General features: G+C 37.6%; 1 protein-coding gene across 4 annotated transcripts in view; it reads left to right on the top strand.

Moving 5' to 3' along the window:
* The window catches only part of TRRAP (transformation/transcription domain associated protein), a 76,067-nt gene that overhangs the window by 21,218 nt on the left and 34,447 nt on the right, over positions 1-20,402 (top strand). For all 4 annotated transcript variants that reach the window (XM_030957817.1, XM_030957814.1, XM_030957815.1 and 1 more), the window contains 23 exons: positions 6-223; positions 344-541; positions 959-1,219; positions 2,184-2,345; positions 2,651-2,747; positions 3,197-3,318; positions 4,773-4,943; positions 5,715-5,783; positions 9,475-9,594; positions 9,914-10,033; positions 10,377-10,541; positions 10,943-11,124; positions 11,395-11,593; positions 12,024-12,152; positions 12,766-13,032; positions 13,562-13,768; positions 14,641-14,799; positions 14,888-15,022; positions 15,197-15,307; positions 16,143-16,289; positions 16,604-16,817; positions 17,502-17,627; positions 19,273-19,419. In XM_030957817.1, coding sequence (XP_030813677.1) covers positions 6-223; positions 344-541; positions 959-1,219; positions 2,184-2,345; positions 2,651-2,747; positions 3,197-3,318; positions 4,773-4,943; positions 5,715-5,783; positions 9,475-9,594; positions 9,914-10,033; positions 10,377-10,541; positions 10,943-11,124; positions 11,395-11,593; positions 12,024-12,152; positions 12,766-13,032; positions 13,562-13,768; positions 14,641-14,799; positions 14,888-15,022; positions 15,197-15,307; positions 16,143-16,289; positions 16,604-16,817; positions 17,502-17,627; positions 19,273-19,419 — 3,726 coding nt within the window. The remainder of the gene's footprint in view (positions 1-5; positions 224-343; positions 542-958; positions 1,220-2,183; positions 2,346-2,650; positions 2,748-3,196; positions 3,319-4,772; positions 4,944-5,714; positions 5,784-9,474; positions 9,595-9,913; positions 10,034-10,376; positions 10,542-10,942; positions 11,125-11,394; positions 11,594-12,023; positions 12,153-12,765; positions 13,033-13,561; positions 13,769-14,640; positions 14,800-14,887; positions 15,023-15,196; positions 15,308-16,142; positions 16,290-16,603; positions 16,818-17,501; positions 17,628-19,272; positions 19,420-20,402) is intronic.

The raw sequence follows: 20,402 nt of genomic DNA, 5'->3' as shown, positions 1-20,402 counted from the left end.
TCCAGGTCCTTTCTTGCTGCAGTGCTATCAGGTTGGGAGCCAGCCTAGCACAGCCATGTTTCACAGTGAAGAAAATGGGTCCAAAGGCATGGATCCCTTGGTGCTTATTGATGCCATAGCCATCTGCATGGCATATGAGGAGAAAGAGCTCTGCAAAATAGGAGAGGTGGCCCTAGCAGTGATATTTGATGTTGCAAGCATCATCTTGGGTTCAAAGGAAAGGGTAAGATTTTTAAAAGCGTATTGAAATGATTGAGTTTCAGCCAGTGCAATTTTGCTTCTAAAATTTTGGAGGCTACCAGTAAGCTGAGAAAAGGAAACTGATCAATTTCTTTGTTTCCAGGCTTGTCAGCTTCCCTTGTTTTCATACATTGTGGAACGTTTATGTGCTTGCTGTTATGAGCAAGCTTGGTATGCTAAACTAGGAGGTGTTGTGTCCATTAAATTTCTTATGGAACGGCTGCCACTGATCTGGGTCCTCCAGAACCAGCAGACTTTCCTGAAGGCACTTCTCTTTGTTATGATGGACCTAACTGGAGAGGTATGTAATGAGTGAATTTCATCAAATAGTGTGGGGAAAATTTCTGGCCTTAAATTCACACAGATTGAGCTCTTAGTAATCCTGATTTTGCTGAACTTCAGAATGCAGTTTACCTGCAAGAGTTAGTGAATTCTAGTCGTTTTAACTCAAACCAAGATCTGAAGTTAGGAATGAGGTCAGATTTTTCCACATAACTTTGCTGAAGTTTTTGAGGTTGCACTTGCTACTTTCAGAGTAGAAATGTAGAGGCCACATGTAGATCACAAAAGAACACAGATTCACTGTCACTTACCACAGAATCACTAAGCTTAGCTGGAAATCAGAATCACAGGATTCATCAAAATCAAATTCTAAGTTGATGAAATTTGTGATTTTTGTTCTGTATTTAGCTGATAAAAATGATCTCTGCTGCCTCAGGTTTCCAATGGAGCAGTTGCTATGGCAAAGACCACATTAGAGCAGCTCTTGATTAGATGTGCAACTCCTTTAAAAGATGAAGAAAAAACAGAAGAAATCCTTGCAGCACAGGAAAAGTCTTTCCATCATGTCACACATGACCTTGTTCGAGAAGTGACCTCTCCAAACTCCACTGTGAGAAAACAAGCCATGCATTCCTTGCAGGTGCTTGCACAGGTCACTGGCAAAAGTGTCACAGTCATCATGGAGCCACATAAAGAGGTAAGCAGAAATATTTACTGAACTGGAGCTTAAAGTTGTTTTCCAGTTTGGATTTGCAGAAATGCTTTCTTGGAGTGTTTTTGCACACTAATGAATTAAGTTCATAGTGCTTTGATGGCATATGTTTGTCATTTGCTGACTTTTGTTGTTCGAACTTACACAATGGCTGGAGCACTTCAGAGATTCATACAGGCTCTGCCTGACTCTTAGCCAGTATTTGTACTGTCTTCAGGTTGATTTACTTCCTTAAATTATGGGCTGCTCATCCTGCCACCAATCAGACATAGGCTAGGCCATATAGACACTACATTTTGACACTCAGTTTTGTTATTCACTAAATAAGTGGCATTATTGCTATGCCTTTCCCTATCCAAAAAGAGACTATAAAATTCAAAGCTGGTTGAAATAACTTTTGGCTAGGTGCTCCTTAAAGCTGATATTGCTTGGTCTTTTGGAAGATAATTGGATGCACGTAAGTCTTAAGGGCCATGACAACATTCCAGATTATGCTGAGAAACTCCTTAATTGATATCTTACTTTGCTGAAGCTGTTTAATGAGGAAAGTGAGAAGTTGATGTAATGGAAAAAAGTTACACTAACTTTTTTGGTCTTCTGATGTTTTAGGAGCTTAAAATATTCTTGTTGCTTGACTGTTTGAAATGCTTCAGTCTATGAATTTCTTTGTTGTTCATGATGTTGTGTGAAGTTATTAAATATCATAGATCTGTTCACAGAGAATATGTATTAATTACAGCTACTCCACTGTTTTGTGAACTGACTGTGAATCAAAGTAATTCAGAGAATTACTTTTTCTCTAGCTTAATTTCTTCTCCAGAGACATCTGGAGCCACAATAGAAGATGGATAGAAACCTAGAGCCATGACTAATGGTGTCTTCTCAGTGGCTGGGTCTGTGGGGTCATTTCAATAGCTGCTAATTCAGTAATCTAAATTCCATCATGTAGGTACTCCAGGACATGGTTCCTCCTAAAAAGCATTTGCTGCGGCACCAACCTGCAAATGCCCAGATTGGCCTGATGGAGGGAAATACATTTTGCACAACCCTGCAGCCCAGATTGTTTACAATGGATCTGAATGTTGTGGAACACAAGGTTTTCTACACAGAGGTACTTTGTTTTTATGTTCTCATCTTTGAATGTAGATGCTTCTGTATGATGACATGAGTACTTTCATTGTAAAAAATACATATTTTAATTGGTACATTTTAAACTTTAAAATGCAAGAATTTCCTTTTGAAACATCAAGTGAAGTCTGCTTTGCCTGCAGCAGTCAATGCAGATGATCCTCTGGTTTTGAGTCAAGAGAAAAACAAAGTGCTGTAGATGAAAAGCTGTCTGTAAAGGTGGGGGTGAGATAGTGCTGTTTCAAATGTGAGTAGCAATATTAAAATGACTGTTTATTTTTTTCCTAGTTACTGAATTTGTGTGAGGCTGAAGATGCTGCCCTAATGAAACTACCTTGCTACAAAAGTCTTCCATCGCTTGTACCTCTTCGAATTGCAGCCTTAAGTAAGTAAAACCTCCTAAACAAGGCTTGATGCAGTTAAGTGTCCTTGTGAGCAATGGGCAGTCTGCTTCCTGAGATCAGCAGAAAACCTGAGCACTGGAAGACTGATGACTGCTCTCCTGAGGTTACAGTTTAATGGAGAGAATAATGGGAAAGTATGGCTGCCTTCTTAATGACTAGAATTCAGTTTTCTGAAAGGAACCCAAAATATTTTAAGATTAATTATGTTATAATGCATTAGGAAAACCATAGAATGTTAATAGAATTCTCATTCTTTTACTATTTTATGATGCCTGTTGATTTTGGCAATGCATACAGTACTTTAGCTGTCTGCAATTTGAGATGACATAAAAAGAAACTATAAGAGAAGCGGTGTAGAATTAGGGTTTATTTTCTCCTCTCCTTTGAAATTGAGTTAACAAAGAGAACAAATTTACTTTGATATTTGCAGATGCTCTAGCTGCCTGCAATTACTTGCCTCAGTCAAGAGAGAAAATCATTGCTGCACTTTTCAAGGCACTGAATTCAACAAATAATGAGCTGCAGGAGGCAGGAGAAGCATGCATGAGAAAGGTGATTGTATTAAAACAACATTCCTTTTGAGGTCATTGTTCTCTCTGCTTTACTTTCTTGGTACAAGACTTCTTGGGAAAGTTCTCTACAGGAAATATTGTTGCTCTTTTCAATTTTTGTTAGTGATGCTGATAAAAGTTCGTGTCAGATATGTTTGTTTGGGATTTGAACTTTGCCATAAAGAATTATCCAGGTTGCAGTTAAGAATTATAAGGATCAGATCACATCTCATAAACAGGTTTATCATATCTCTTGGATAAGGATCATGGTAAATCTTTCAGTCTTTCTGTGCAGTCTTTCCCACTTTCTGTTGGTCTGGTCTTTGTAAGTGAGTCTTCTAAATAGCTTCAGTCCTTTTCAGCTGTTTGGCAAATGTGCAGGCTTGGCTTTGTTGTAAAAATTGTATGTTTTGTCTGTGTTCCCAAAAGAAGTGGTGGAGATCCCATAGTTGGTTTTGGACAGCAGAGTTAGACCTGCATCACAGTGTGATGGTTAGCTAAGGAACAGGACCCTGGCTGTCCTGTTTGAGGTCAGAATTAGTGTCCTTGCCTTACACTGCCCTGTCGGACCTGTGGATGCTACATTATCATCTATAAAGGCTGGAAGAACAGGGAAAGGATATTCTTTCATCATGATTTGTTGTTCAGTAGCTGTGCCTAATTCTGATTCAGCAAGATTTTAATGCCATTGTTTTAAATGAAAAGAAAAAAGCTAGTGAAATTAATTACAACCTCTTTGTAAAGCTGTGTAGATAGGCTGACATGGAACAGAGAAGGCAACTCCAGTAATACTGGTGGTTTGCATTTGTTTGTGCCATTGACTGGCCAGAGGTTGTGTGACTTTTCATGTCACTGTGGTCATGAGAGGGAATGTACTTATCATTTATGGCTTGTTAACAGCACAGTTGGGTTGTGAGGTAGCAAATAAGGGTTGTTCTGACCTATACATCAGATTTGTCTGATTGCTTTTTTCCTGGGATAGATTCATGCCCACAGGATATTTGGTTATGACAGGGAATATTCTCTCTGGCTGCTTGCAGCCAGGCTCTTTTGACCTTTTCTGTTGCTCAGGATGCATGCAGATTGTAATACAGAAATTTGCTCTATTGCCTTCAGCCAGATGCACAGGCAGTTCTTAATATAGTGTCTAAGTAATTAGTTCATAGCTGTGTATTTAATTTATAGCTGTAACAGTTTTTCAGTCTGTCTGTAATTATGATCTCCTACTTGATTATTTTATGGAATGTCCTGCTGTGTGTCAGAAATACCTGAGTGCTTCCCAAATCCATCTTGTCACTGGGTCAATTTCCAGCACTAGATGTTGCTTGAACTATTGTATTGAAGGAACAAAATAAAAGAAGAAAAATCAAGTCAGCTGAATCTATTTTAAGAAAAATGCTTGCACAAAAGTCACGTCCCTCTCCACCTGTATCTTAATTGTGCACTCCCTTGCAGTTCTTGGAAGGAGCTACCATAGAAGTTGATCAAATCCATACCCACATGAGGCCTTTGCTGATGATGCTGGGGGACTATCGGAGTCTGACCCTCAACGTTGTGAATCGTCTGACCTCAGTCACTAGACTTTTCCCAAACTCTTTCAATGATAAATTCTGTGATCAGATGATGGTAAGCCCATCCATATTTTTATTTTAGCTCTTCCAGAAGAAATTTTCTTCTAGCTACTATTCTTATTGGTGAAAAATCACAGAAGTTCAGCAGCGACTCAATGTATATGTTGGAAGTAAAAGATTTTTGTTTCACAATTAATAAAAAGCCCTAATTTCTTTAAACATTTTGAGTAAATTTCTGAAGGGCTTCTAAACCAAAAAAATTATTTTTTATTTTATTTATTTATTATTTTTATTTTGTTTATTTTATTTTTTAGTGAAGACATAACTAGTTAGACTAAGGTTTCTTTGGACAAATTTTTCTTTAAGCAAGGTGCCACTTGCACCTTTAACAATTTTACTTCTCAATGCACTTAATCTGTTTTGGTGCTTTCTTGATTCATAAAATTTTGGGAGGTATTGCTCTGTTTATTTGCAATGTTTAAACTGAATATGTGTATTCTTTATCCCCTTTGCATGAATATTTAAATATTTAAATGCATACACATCAAGCAAGTCATCAAAGAAATGTAAGACTATCAGATTTAAGTTTTTTATGTGTATATATATATATATATGTATATATGTACTTATAATCCCTGCTTTCATGAATATGGAGAGCACTTCTAGCAACAGCAAACTTTTCAACTTGAGGGAATGAAAATAACTGATAATTCTTCCCTTTGTTTCCTTCAAAGAATTATTTCTGCCTCTATATTGTCTCTTGTAGCATATGCTAAAATGGAACAGTCTAATTAGAAGAATAATGCTAATTATCCTTTCTTTGTAGCAACACCTGCGTAAATGGATGGAAGTTGTAGTTATTACACACAAAGGTGGACAGCGGAGTGATGGAAATGTAAGTTAATGAATGCTTTTGTGTGAGAAGAGAAGAAATAAATAGTATTAATGTTTTGGAATTCAAGAACTCATTCAGTTGTAAATGCTGCCATAACTGATTACACACTGATGCTTTGTTACAAGCTAACAGACTTGTTGGATTGAATGTAGAATATTGAATATCTGTTAGAAGTTTCAGGAAGAGCAGCTTCTTATCTGCTGACGATGGTTACTTTAGAGACTGTTCTAGGTTAGTGTGGGAGCAGCTCAAGCATTTGTATTTCTTTTCCCCCTCAGGATTTTCTGCTTAGAAATCTGTTCATTGGAATGGCTGATGAGCTCAGCAGCATAATCCCCCATTTTTCATTAATATGTTTGATGTTCATAATATTGCCTTTTGAAAATTATACGTAATGATAACATAATCCCAGTTAATTTAAAATTTAATTTACTTAAACCAAGTTCAATATTTACTAGTTGGGATCACATTAAAATCACTCTCCCAGTGAAACTAATGACCTCAGTGTAGAAGCATGGGAAGCTGATCACTTCCCTTATAAATGGAAAACTGTGCAGTGTAATGTCAATACTGTGTGCTCTTAGCAATACTGATGGGAATTCCTGCTTCACTGCAGTTTCCTGTACATTACCAGAGGTCCCACAATTCTATTAATATTTTACTAAATGCTTTTATTAAGTGTTGAGATTTATGATTGCACCTAAGAAAAAAGGGAGGGAATTCTATTAATGTCTTTGTTTCTCAAATTAGAATGAAATTACATTGGCTTTTTATTTCCCTCAAAACATGGAAATGGCTTAATGGCTTTTCATTTCTCTTTCCTGTCTTTGCAAAGAGCTTTTAATCTGAATTTGGTCATTGCTTTATATTAGACCTAGGTGTTCTCTAATGAAGTATAATAAGATTGGTTTCCTATATTTTAACTGAAACACTGTGCATTCTTCAGTTAACCTCATTTTATTCATGCCAGAGTAGTTCTAAGGCCTTCATATACTTTTGGGATTCACTTTTCCTCAAATGTGATGATTACAGATATCTTGCAGATCTTTTTGTAGCAATAATCTTTTAAACCACAATGTGGCACCTCCAGAACAGTTTTTATTTGTCACTAAGTCATGTTTAGTTGGGAATTTCCCTGATTTTAATGGTTTTTGTTGATGTTTTCTGTGCAGTTATGTATTTAGATAGATAAGTTGAGTGGGGAGTGCACACCAGACACTTGAGAAAGAATCTGGAGGGACAAGACAAGTCTGGAAACATTTCAAGTAGAATTGTGTCAGTGCAAAGCTGATTGTATATTACTTTTCTGCTTCCTAGTTGTCGCTCCAAAGTTTCCTTAAAAGTAAAAACTCTAAGAAACTGCAGGAGCACACATCTTTGTCTTTGTACAGTTGCTGTGGCAGGCTGTGTTCATGTGTCTGCATGTACATTGTGCTGTTGAAAAACAGGGGTGGTGAAACTGGTGGTCAGTTATTGGCAGCTGGCATTTCACTTCTCTCCTTTCTTCATGATCCTAGTGAGATTCCAGCATCTGAGACACTCATTAAAAGCAGTGTTGGGGAGTAGGCTGGATCACTCAGACTGTGTGGTTGAGTAGAGGTGCTAAATGCTCAGTGGAGAACAGAACTGACCAGGAGAGCCTGATGTGCCCTCCCTGTGCTGTTCCATGCATTCCATCCTTTTCCAGCAGTATGGGATGAAGGTGCCCTTGGATGATGGTGTCAGGCAGTTCTCCAGCATTGTGCAGATAAAGGCTGGTCAGCAAAGCCTCTTACAGAATAGTTAAAGTCTGTGGAGTGAGTTTTCAAATGAAAATGGTAACTACAGGCAAACTGAAAAATTAGTTAGAAATGCTGCATAGTGATGGCTGCTGTAAAGATCCACACTGATGCCAGAATAACTAAGCCTTGCTCACCTAAATAATTTATGGCAGTCCTGCTGTGATCCTGAGCTGTGATCAGGCTGTTTAGAGAAATGAACAAATTAAAATGTAATATATTAAGTAGTGATTAAAATCTAATGCATTGGTCCAGGGAATAAAATATTTGATTTAAATCTTTCTTCCTCTCTTCCCTTCCTTTCCAAGGAAAGGCATGGGATTTCAGGTCATATCTGGTAATTGAAAGAATAAGTTTTGAGTAGATGGTTGCTTCCAACTGTCCCTCTTGTGAGAGGGTGGAAATTTCCATGGTGGAAATTCTGCATCCCAGCCTAGGAGGAGTTGAGAGGACATTGTAGCTTGGTAGCTCGAGTACTGAAAGTGATTTTGTAATAGATGGTGGCCAAATTTGTCTTCAAAGAGGCTAAAATATTTCCCCTGACTTAATCATCTTTATTATCTTTTTATTCAGTTTAAATATTTGAGAAGCTATGTCTGATCAATGTAAAAGTAGAAAAAAGGATGGATTTCATCCTAGTTCTTTGGAGGGCAATTTGGAGCATGTGAGATGCTCATTGTCTCTGTTCCTTCCGTTTGAGATGAGGAAGTAACTGAGCTGAAGTTAGACTGCAGCCTGAAGAATGGCATGTGCTGATTTGTACATTTATTTGATATTTTTATGGGCTTTTTCCTTTCATGCTGTGACTTCTGCTTTTGTTCAGCCTGCCACGGAAGGGGTAGAGGTGAGAAACTCAGTGCAGGCACCAGAAACTTTTTTTGTTGTTGTTTTGTTTGGTTTTATTTTTTCTTTTAACTTGTGGTTTGTTAGTTTTATCATTGTGTTTTGGGCACAGTGCATTGTGCCTTTGAGTGCAGTGCTGTGAATTGTCTTCTCTTTGTCTGTGCAGAGCTGTTTTGATCACGTTGCAGTTAAGGATGTTGAACATGTTTGTACCAGAAAGAGCAGGATTTTTAGTTTCTGTGAAGGCATAAGTGGTTTCAAAGGGTTTTTATGTATTCTCAGCCCTGCACTTCAGTCCATGAGAGGGGTCTTGTGGGGTCTGTCTGGGTAGATCAGGTTAAAGGAGTAGAGCCTAATGCTTTGTATTTTAATTCAGTTGAGAAAAGGTAACGCACTTGATAAAATCATCTTGGATGCTGGAACTTGGTTTTTGAGAGACGGTGAGGGTGGTTTCATTGTTTTGTTTTTTCCTTTCCCTTTTTTTACTGAAGGAAATTACACTCTAAGTAGCTGAAATCCAGTCTCTATTTAAATCACATAATGAAAAAAATGCAAAATGATTTTGGACTTCTGGAGAATTTAATATCTAGTGAGAGAACAGAGCTGACTTTACAGTAACCAGCTGTTTGTGAGATTGGCTGAACAGTGCTGTGAGAAAGCTGAATCTCTCTTTATGTGTAATCTGGGGTATGGGGTGTATAGCAGAAATGGTTTAGGGGGAAGGCCTGCCTGTTTGATTCTTGACCCACTTGGTGTAGAGCAGTGAGCACTCTGTAACTTCCCCATCAGCAGTATCATTACAGTATTTAGCTCTTACCTGTAAAACACCACTCTACTGGCAAGGAAAATAAAATTTAAACCATGATATTACCAGAGAGGGTAAGGCAGACTTCCACAGGTGCAATTTTTTCATGCATTATGGTAAGTAGATGCTGTGTATATGTTAACCTTCTGCATTTGGCCACTGGCTATGCTAACACAGAGGGGAAAAAAGAAGTAAGATGTGTGAGACTGTTTTTATACACTATAGCAAGTAATATTTATTTAATTGTGTTTCTTTTTACGTGTAGGAAATGAAGATTTGTTCAGCAATTATAAATTTATTCCATCTGATCCCAGCTGCCCCACAGACTCTGGTTAAACCTCTTCTGGAAGTTGTTATGAAAACAGAACGAGCAATGTTAATCGAGGTAAAAGTGGGAGCTAACACTGCTGAAATTTTTGCTTTATAGTCTTTAACATTAGTGTATGATAATTATAATATTTTAAATATAGTGTGAGAACATTTGATGCTAAAATATGCTCCTCAAGCCTTTAGGAGGTATTAACATTTGTCTTACACCCTTAGAAGTGAAGTTTTGAAAGTATCAATAAATTCTCATCATGCAAGTTCTGAACATTTTGTATCTGTATAAATGCCAAGTCAACTGTATTTTTCTGAGTGGTAGTAAATTAGTGGGAAATACTCTATACTCTGCATTTTTAATTTAAGGTTTTTGAATTTTTCAGGCTGGCAGTCCATTCAGGGAACCACTGATAAAGTTTTTGACACGTCATCCATCCCAGACTGTGGAGCTGTTCATGATGGAAGCCACTTTAAATGATCCACAGTGGAGCAGAATGTTTATGGTAAGCTGTGTGGGGAGACAAGCTGGAAAAACCCCTCAACTTGACAAATCTGATGAACATCTTTTACATGTTTTTTGCTTGTATGACCTTGTAGTCCTTAACCATGGTCTCACTCTTGACTGCAAGGTTCATGTTTCTGGTTTTGTATTTGTTTGTCCTGAAGTGTTGATTTTATACCTTTCCAGATCATGTAAGGCTATTACTGAAGTGTAGATGTTATTTTTATGTCCGTGAAATACAACCTCTGCAACTTTAGTGTGGCATATAAAAGCTACAGGATGATATAGTCGCCTGATATTTTGGCTTTTAAAGGTTATTAAAATTATTTCTTCCCCTTTTGCAGAGTTTCTTGAAACATAAAGATGCCAAACCTCTGCGGGATGTACTGGCAGCTAATCCCAACCGATTTATCACTCTGCTGCTGCCTGTGGGCGCCCAGGCAGCCGTGAGACCTGGCTCCCCCAGCACCACCACCATGCGGCTCGACCTGCAGTTCCAGGCTATCAAGGTGCTCATTTATCTTGTTTGTCTCTGCACTGGATAGCTGAAACCTCTTCAGCTACAAGCCTCTTACATCCAGCCTTTCAGTGAGTGTGTGTGTGTATTACAGCTCATAGAAAAACACTTGTAAAAATGTGGAGTGTTTGTAGCCAGAGCTGCTTTGAGAAGGGAAAAGAGATTCAAATTATCTCTGCTTTTTTTGTCAAGTAGGATACAAGAGGACAGCATGACAACAAAACATAAATTTATTTTTCTAAATCTAAACTATTTTGTATTTCACTCTTTTGTTTTGCTGTTGAATATTTTAGCACCCTTAATTGACCTTAAGCAAGTGCTCGTATATCATTGTTTCTCCTGACAGATCTCTTGTGTGTTGACTGTGCATTTGTCTTGTTTTGCTTTGGACAGATCATAAGTATTATTGTTAAGAATGATGAATGTTGGTTAGCAAATCAACACTCCTTGGTGAATCAGCTGAAACGTGTATGGGTGAGTGAAGCTTTTCAGGAGAGACATAGGAAGGAGAATATGGCTGCAACAAACTGGAAAGAGCCCAAGCTGTTGGCCTATTGCTTACTGAATTACTGCAAGTACGTAAAAATCTTTAGTTCCTAGACCCTGCGTGCATTTTTTAAATTTTAATTTTGAAAATACTGTAAAGGTATATAAGCCTACTAAAGATGGTTTGCAGTTATTGAAGAGAAAGTGTAATATATCTCCTAATACTGCTATTAGCTTTAAAACCATGCCTGTGGTACTGGCTACTCTTGCTTCTCTGCTCCTTTAAAAGATTAATTTCATCAGCATAGTAGTTTGTGTATTTTTTTCACAGAAGCTTTGTATTTTATGTGTTTTCACAGAAGGAATTATGGTGAAATAGAGTTACTCTTCCAGTTGCTTCGAGCTTTTACTGGCCGATTTCTCTGCAATATGACTTTCTTAAAGGAATACATGGAAGAAGAGATCCCCAAAAACTACAGCATCCCCCAAAAACGGGCTTTGTTCTTCCGGTTTGTAGACTTGAATGACCCAAACTTTGGAGATGAGCTCAAAGCCAAGGTAACTAAAGCAATTAAATCAAAGAAGCCTGGTATTTAGGTTTAATTTTCTTCTTGGGAACTAGGGCAACAAAACTCCCTTACTTAAATGTCAACGAGTTTGATAATTGGCAGAGTCATTTAGGTGAAAATATCATACCTGAAGAAGAGCGATAATAAACAGAGACAGCAATTCATCTTGTGCTCAATGCTGACTGCTTTAGTTTACACTTTCTAAGAATCTATGTCCTTGGAAGGAAGAAAGAGGGGGAAAAAAATGTGTGTGTCTTTTTTCTTGGGGTTTTATGTATAACTATACTGTCTCTGTTACTCCTTTTGTAACTCGGTGAGTGTGTCCAACAGGCAGATTTACATGTGGGAGTACTTGAATGTTGGCTGCCATTAAAAGAATATAATAGTACAGTAAAACTTGCTTTGTTTATGTTCTGTAGGTGCTGCAACATATCCTGAATCCTGCTTTCTTGTACAGTTTTGAAAAAGGAGAAGGTGAACAGCTGTTAGGCCCCCCAAACCCAGAAGGAGATAATCCAGAAAGCATCACTAGCGTTTTTATAACAAAGGTAACAGTCTTTGTTTACACTGAAGTGTTTGGAAATTAACACAAAAGTCAAATGAGAGGAACAACTTTTTCATCCTGCTTTGAATTTGTTGTTCTGTTCTGAATATTATGGTCTGTTATGTTGAATTCCTTCATAATGTTGAATGTGAGATCCATTAGTCATCAGTAGGATGGGACTACAATTTTCAGTTTATGCTGTTTTCAGATTTGGAATGTGCCTTTATAAATGAACCTTACTTGGCTATAATCCCACTGTTTTTATAAGGAAAGCTTTCCATGACCCAACATCAGTGTCTTTCTAATTCACTGCTATTCCATGGAACCAGTCAGAGGTTATAAAGCAAATGTTGTTGAAGATGAGGGTTGGGGTTTTTTGTTTATTTTTTAATAGGTTAGCAGTTTGGAAGTTCCCAGATGTGCTCATAATTTAAAGATTCACACTTCAGGAGGTTGTTTTGTGGGTACTAAACTGAGTCAAGAAAGCAATTATAATTAGTTCTTAGTCTTCTTAAAAACCACTCAAAAAGCAAAAATTTGGTACTTTGCCTTTATAGTAATAAAAGTTGGGTTTTTGTCAGCTTCATTTTCTCTTCTTTGATCATGCCTGGAACTAGGTACTTGATCCAGAAAAGCAGGCTGATATGCTGGATTCTCTGAGGATCTACCTGCTGCAGTTTGCCACGCTGCTGGTGGAGCATGCCCCCCATCACATCCATGACAACAACAAGAACAGGAACAGCAAACTGCGGCGCCTGATGACCTTTGCCTGGCCCTGCCTCCTGTCCAAGGCCTGCGTGGACCCAGCCTGCAAGTACAGTGGCCACTTGCTCTTGGCACACATCATTGCCAAGTTTGCCATTCACAAGAAGATTGTTCTGCAGGTATTGACCACGGGCTTGTGTTAAGTTCATGGAGTGCTTTCTTTTATTGTAAGATTCAGAGTAAGCTGCACGGTGTTTTTGAATGCTGAGTATAATTCAAACACCATAAACAAATGCAGAAGAAGCAGGCCAAATGTTTTATACTGATTTGCTTGGAAATAGAGAGAAAGAAGCAGGAAGGGTAAGGTAAGACAAGTAGATGTTTTGGTTGAATTAGCAAAATTGGGAATGTTTCTTCATTTAAGAGACAGACACTTCAGTTGAGACACAATGTGGGGACCAAGGGAAAACTTCAAATTGGACAGTGGAGAGGGAGGAAGAAAAGGGAATGTAAAGGAAACAGCGAAACAGAAGTATATGCTCTATCCTTCTGCTGCTGATGTATCATGGTATTTCTAACAAATTATGGGCCTTTAGAGAAAAAATTCATTTTTTAGAAAACATGTGTTGTAGTTTCCCTTTCTTTATAAATGCTTTGTTTTTGTAAATGCATACAGTATTGATGCTGATGAGAAGCTTTGCTGTTCAGGTTTTCCACAGCCTTCTCAAAGCTCATGCAATGGAAGCCCGGGCTATTGTCAGGCAGGCCATGGCTATCCTGACTCCAGCTGTGCCTGCTCGAATGGAGGATGGACACCAGATGCTCACTCACTGGACACGAAAAATCATTGTGGAGGAGGGCCATACAGTGCCCCAACTAGTACATATTTTGCACCTGATAGTGCAACATTTCAAGGTACTTGTACTGTTACTCTGGTACTCACTGTATCTCCTGTATCAAGGAAGTAAACAGTTTGATTAGAAAAACAGCATAATCTGATTTATATGGTTTAGTTTCAAAATGCATCATTTTTCTGTAAAGATACTTATCTATAACTGGATACAACTGTTTAATAGCGAGTAATTTATTAAGCTCTGTCATGATTGAAGTTAGAACTCCAAATGTCAGGTTAGAGTTTTCAAGATGAATTCATTGCATATGCATTAGCAGTGTTCTTTAACAGGTCTGTGAAGATTCTCTAAGAGTTCCTTAAACAAAGTGCACAACCATATTCTTTGCCATCCTCCAGTAATCCTTTTTTTGTATGACTTTATATATTCTGTGGGAATAACTAGATCACTTTTATCTGTAGCCAGGATATGTTGGGAAACATTAAACAAATGGGGGAACGGTGCAGAATGTCAACATAGGAACATTTTTGAAAACACATATTAAAATGGAATTCAAAGGGACAGGTAATACATATTCAGGAATGATGCCTCAAAAATTTTTGAAAGAATATCTGAGTGTGCTCAAATGTGAGTTGAAGCTCTTTAAAAGGCTTGGAAAAAAATTGGTATGATTGGTCCTTGAGAAGAACCATAAGCCTTAAAAAGAACATGTTCATTTGAATGCATGAAATCCGTAGTCACTACTGAAAGTTGTAGCCAAAATACTATTTTCAATGCACCAGTTAATTTTCCATATTGCAAAATTTGAAGTGGTACAGGTTTAGCAAACTTTGGAATTGATGACTGTTTTACAATTTTGCTTCATTTCAACTTTGTAGGTTTTGCGTAGAATGTTACTGGTTAATGACTAACTTTTCTGTGAAACCATTTTTTCAGGTTTATTATCCTGTGAGACATCACTTGGTTCAGCATATGGTTAGTGCCATGCAGAGACTGGGCTTCACTCCCAGTGTTACAATAGAGCAAAGAAAATTAGCTGTGGATCTTGCTGAAGTTGTTATTAAATGGGAATTGCAAAGAATCAAAGACCAGCAGGTAGGAAATAAAAAAAAATGGGTAAAGATTGAACTGTTCCACAGTTTAATGAATTTTTTTTTTAACACGCACATTGCTGATATTTCAGCCAGATTCAGATATGGACTCAAGTGCAAGTGGAGAAGGAGCAATTTCTGCCTCATCTGCTGTTAAAAGAGGATTGTCTGTGGATTCTGGCCAAGAAGTAAAACGATTCAGGACAGCTACAGGAGCAATAAGTGCTGTAAGAGAAAATCAGGATTTGTTCAGAGAGTCTAAGTAGTGTAATTGTTTTTTCCACATGACTCGAAACTCCCTAATTTGAACTAGTTTTAGCTTTAGCAAGTATTTTAAATCTGTTCTGGTTGTTTTTCTCCTTCAGTCTGGCTGATGGCTTTTGTGTTTTGTGTACATGCAGGTGTTTGGACGGAGCCAGTCCTTGCCAGGAGCTGATGCCCTCCTTGCCAAGCCCATTGACAAGCAGCACACAGACACTGTTGTGAATTTCCTGATTAGAATTGCTTGCCAGGTACTGTGGTTATTCTGATATGCAGATACTAGTGTGGAGTAGCAGCCAAACACATAAACCCCTCTTTTCACACAGGTCCTTTTAGACTTGGATTATTCTAATGTTTCTGTGCTTTTTCATGATTAATTTACATATTTGGGTGATGCTGCAGTGTATGCTTGTTCTATTGCCTAGGTTAAATGTTAAGAATACTTTATCCCAAAATATTTTGAGAGTTTTATAAGGAATGGCTGTATCTAGGTGTAATGATTGTAGTTTTATTTTCCAAATCCTATACATGGAATTACTTTCCTGCAGCATGTAGAGCTAAAGTTTTTCACCAAATTTGGAGGGAATTCTATAGAATGGGAAAAATTATCTGGGTGTACCTCCAGGCTAACAAATTTTATGGCTTCTGCTCCTGCAGCAGACTCAGCTGGTAAGTAGGATGGGATTTTATATCCCACAGTTCATTGCACAAAATAGATATGCTCTTAAGTATAAAGATGAATTGAGTAAAGAACTGCACATGTTTATAGATACCTTGCAAACAGTAAAGATTAACCATCTTGAGTATGTTCAGAGTTGTAGTAATAAAGGATGGCATGAAACTTTTGTTTAAATACACCTTTGATGGGTGATTTGGGTTAATTAGCAAGCAATTTAGACACCAGTTCTGGTGTTTACTATTAGTTGTCAGCTTTTTATGCATTAAATGCTGTGTGACTGTACTGATAAAACTACTTAAGCTCATCCATTTCAGAAATAAGAAATTACATGCTTGCATGGAATGAATAATAAATTAATGACTTGGTTCCAAAAGGGTGTCATTTTGTTAACTCTGATTAATTGCTAGGTAAATGACAACTCCAACACTGCTGGATCCCCTGGGGAGTTGCTGTCGCGACGCTGTGTCAACCTTCTGAAAACAGCTTTGAGGCCAGACATGTGGCCCAAGTCAGAATTGAAGTTGCAGTGGTTTGATAAGCTGCTCATGACTGTGGTAGGTAACATTCTATCTAGTCCTGTAGGTCTTTAGGTTTCCCTGGCAAGTGGGATGATTGAGTACCCGTCATATCTGGATAGAGATTATTACAGTACTAATCTTTTCTTTGTAGTGAAATAAATAAGTTGTTAAGTGTGTGAATTGCAGCAGTGGTTATAGTTTGTAGAGCTGCAGTATTGACTGGTTGGTGTGGTTTATTTATTTTTGGGAGTTTTTTCTTAGTAGGTTTTAACAGATTTGATCTGAGTTTAGTAATCTCTGTAATTCCTGTTTACCCTTACTCATTGCCTTTTTGTATGCTTTCTCTTTAGGAGCAGCCCAATCAGGCCAACTTTGCCAACATTTGCACTGGTTTAGAGGTCTTAAGTTTCCTGCTGACTGTGCTACAGCCCCCTGCTATCCTGAGCAGCTTCAAGCCTCTCCAAAGAGGGGTAGCAGCCTGTATGACCTGTGGGAACACCAAGGTTTTGAGGGCTGTCCACAGTTTGCTGTCTCGCTTGATGGGAATTTTCCCCACAGAACCAAGTGAGTGGTGTTTTCTTCCTCCTTTTATCCTTTATTGCTGCATAACTTAAGTGCTTGAGGGGTGGGATGAAGGCTGTCTTTGGAATGTGCTAATATTCTGTTTTATGATTCCTGCATTTAATGGTCCATTTTAGCTTGCACTTTCAACCTCTGATTAAAAAAGGAAAAGCTGAAAGAAGTAATCATGTGGAATACATCATTATCCATTGACATAAAAACTTAATAACCTGTGGCTGTCATAACTTTAGTTCAAGAATGTATGCTATAAATTTAATGTACTTTTGCAATTAGAATTTTTCAGCTTCAGAAGTGCAATTTTTTAGTTATTAAGTTTTGCTGTTTTGCTGAAACAAGGAAGGGAGATAAAGTGTAAAAAAGAAAAGCAATAAGTAATATGCTGTGTCTAAATAGAAGCTAATTTAGATAATATTTTCTTGGAGAAAAGTAAATCAGTAATGTAAGACTGTTCATCAAATTGAACTACTCAGAAGAAGTGAATTATCAAAGACATACTGGTATAATAAAAAGCTTTATATAAATGAGGGATCTGCTTGTGTCACCTTAGCTTGTTGACAGTGTAAGACTCCAGTGATGTTTTAGTGACTGTACATTCACAGTGTAACTGTTCTTTGCCTGTTCTGTGGGTAGTGTTACCAAAACTAAACACATCTCTGAACTCTGCAGGTACCTCAAGTGTGGCTTCCAAGTACGAAGAGCTGGAGTGCCTTTATGCTGCAGTTGGGAAGGTTATTTATGAGGGACTGACTAATTATGAAAAAGCCACCAATGCAAACCCTTCCCAGCTCTTTGGTAGGTGTCCCACACCCCTGGCAGCTCTATGGGAATGCCCCTGAATGAGTCATTGTCACAAGTTTCCTTTCCATAAATCTGATCTGATGCAGAGGAAGTTGTGGGAAGCATTTCAGTCTAACTTGAGAGATGAGCTTGGGATGTCATGTCTGTGAAGAAAGGGAATGGAGGGGGGTTCATTGTGTTCTGTCTGTTCCCTGAAGTGACTTGGGAGCAGTTTTTGGAGGTGGAGAGCTGTAGATCTGCTAGGTGGAAGTCTTTTGTATTCAAAGTACATAGGTGCAGTATTGATATTAGCCAAAAAATAAAGTAAAAGTTACTGCCATTTTCTTACGTGGTAAAAAGCTGAATCCTGCAGGTCCTCTGAGATAGAACAGAACAGTTCAAGGAATCGGTGTAGAGTCTTATGTGTTCCTGCCTTTCTTTTTAATTTTTTAAGCCTCATTTATTAGCTGATTTAGGTAGTGTATTAAGATTTATGTATTTACAGATCTTAAATTCTTAGTAATCAAGAAATTACAGAAATACTGTTTTTTTGAGTGACAAAATCTGAATTTTTTAGCGTAGACCATTCTGAAGAGCTGAAATGGTTTTCTTTTCTTGTTTTTTTTTTTTTTTTGTACTTACTGAACTGCTAGACAACTCAGCTACATAATAGAATGACAGAGATGTATAGGAATAATAGAGTTTGGCCCAGAACTGGTTGTGTTGGTAATACAGACCTGAAATTGTACAATGTTGGAAAACCTGCTGATTTAAATGGCAAATGTCCTTCACTGTTGTATTCTGTGAGCTGTGTAGATGGCTGTAATTTTACCTTGGGAATTGCCAATTTGTCAGATGTCAGGAGGTACTTTACATCAAACTAACCATGAAAGATGTTTCTTACATTTTGTCCAGAGCTCCCTTAAAAGCAGCACCACAATCAAGCTGTCGGGAGGTGCATTTTGTAGTAATTCTGTGGCTCAGAGGCTGAGCTTTGTGGGTCAAATTTTGTGCCCATCTGATCAGAAAAAGAAATCAAAACTTTGATCATTGAATGGTTCCTGCCAGAGCATGCTTCTGTAGATATGCTGTGTAGATACATTGAATTAGAAAGTTGCAGTAGTTTTTTTTTCAGTAGGTATAACTTTACAGGGTGTGTGTTTGTTTTTTTTTAAGGGTGAAGTAGTCAACTTGAATTAACTTCTTCAATCCAGAGAAATTGATTTATTAAACTTTTTTATAAAGTTTCTAGGTTAGAAAACCCAAGTTACGATTTCTTAATTATTAAACCCAGGCCTACTAATTTAATTTTTTTTCTATTTTTTGCTAATAAAATAAATGTGCAATATCAGGAGTAGTTACATTTTTTTAAGGTCTTGGGGAAGTATTTGTTCTAGATACCTTTCTTCTGGTCCTCCTTTTTCCCCCTTGCTGTTCATCACACACCTGTATACAAAACTTTGAAATATTTTGATTAGTGCAAAAGTAACCTTTTAAACTTACTCTACGGACTAAAGTTGAGACTGAAATTTTTCTCCAAATCTCTCCAGATTTCTAATGTTCGTAACCTGGGTAGTCCCATCTTCTTTCATGGCATCTGTACCTTACTCAGGTCATGCTCAAGAGAAGTTTGGATTCCTAGTCTCGTTTTTATCTCTAGGGACTCTGATGATTCTGAAATCTGCATGCAGCAACAACCCCAGCTACATTGACAGGCTGATCTCAGTTTTCATGAGGTCCCTGCAGAAGATGGTCAGGGAACACCTGAACCCACAGGCCACAGCAGGAGCAGCAGAAGCAAACACAGGTATTACCTTGTACAGTCTGTTAATGACTAGAAGTGTTAGAAAGTATTAAAATATCTTCATCCTAAAGGGATTCAAATGACTCTGCAGGGTTTGTGTGCATTATAACTTGTTGAAAAATACTTCAGCCTTAGTGACTAGTGCTACTGAAGTATTGAGAGCTAAAAATGCATTTATGAGTTCCAGTTACCTGCTTAATGCATGAATTTCAGTATTAGCCCAACCTTTTCAGTGAAGGGTTAGTGAAACATTTGTTGAGCTGCAGCATAAATAGAAGTACTGATATTCTTCAAGGCTTTACAATGTTGAGGGGAGAGGGGCTGATTTTTTTTGATTGCTTTGTGCTTTCACTTTTTTTTTTTAACTCCTTCCTATTTTATAATATTGAAACAACTGTGTTTGAATTAACTTGTTGGAGCTGATGCTTTAGCTTTTAATCTTAAAATAGCATCTCTTTCACTCAGTATAATTCTGTCTGTTGTCAAATGAATTAGAAAAAATTAGATGTAAAGAAAATTCAGTGCTGGTAAAGGGCCTTGTAATTACTAATGAATAAGTTACTGAAGTAAACACTTTGAAAGGATTTTTGCTGTTCGATTCCCAGCTCATACTTAATTTAATTTTTGAGAACCTTGTAAATTTTATTAACACTGAGAAACAATTGGAAAATTATTAAACTTCATTGATAAACAAATCAGGAAATTAGCTGAACAGAATTATAGAATTAGCTGCATCACAGACAGTTTCTTTCACAAAGTTAATTGTAGTTTTTTGGTATTAGGGGTCTGTAATACCTTTACTAAAGATTTGCAGAATGGAAAAAACAGGCTTACCTTTAGGATTTTGAATGGATTTGGTTTTGAAAGAAGTCATAGAATCATAGAATAATTTGGGTTAGAAGGAACCTTTAAGATCATCTAGAAGGCCAGGGGCACCTTCCACTAGACAGTTACTAAAGCCCCATCGAAGCTGGCCTTGGGTTTTG

The sequence above is a fragment of the Camarhynchus parvulus genome, chromosome 14 (assembly GCF_901933205.1).
Source record: "Camarhynchus parvulus chromosome 14, STF_HiC, whole genome shotgun sequence".
Classification (NCBI taxonomy): domain Eukaryota; kingdom Metazoa; phylum Chordata; class Aves; order Passeriformes; family Thraupidae; genus Camarhynchus; species Camarhynchus parvulus.
Note: the sequence above shows the minus strand (reverse complement) of the source record. Positions and strands in the feature narration are given on the sequence as shown.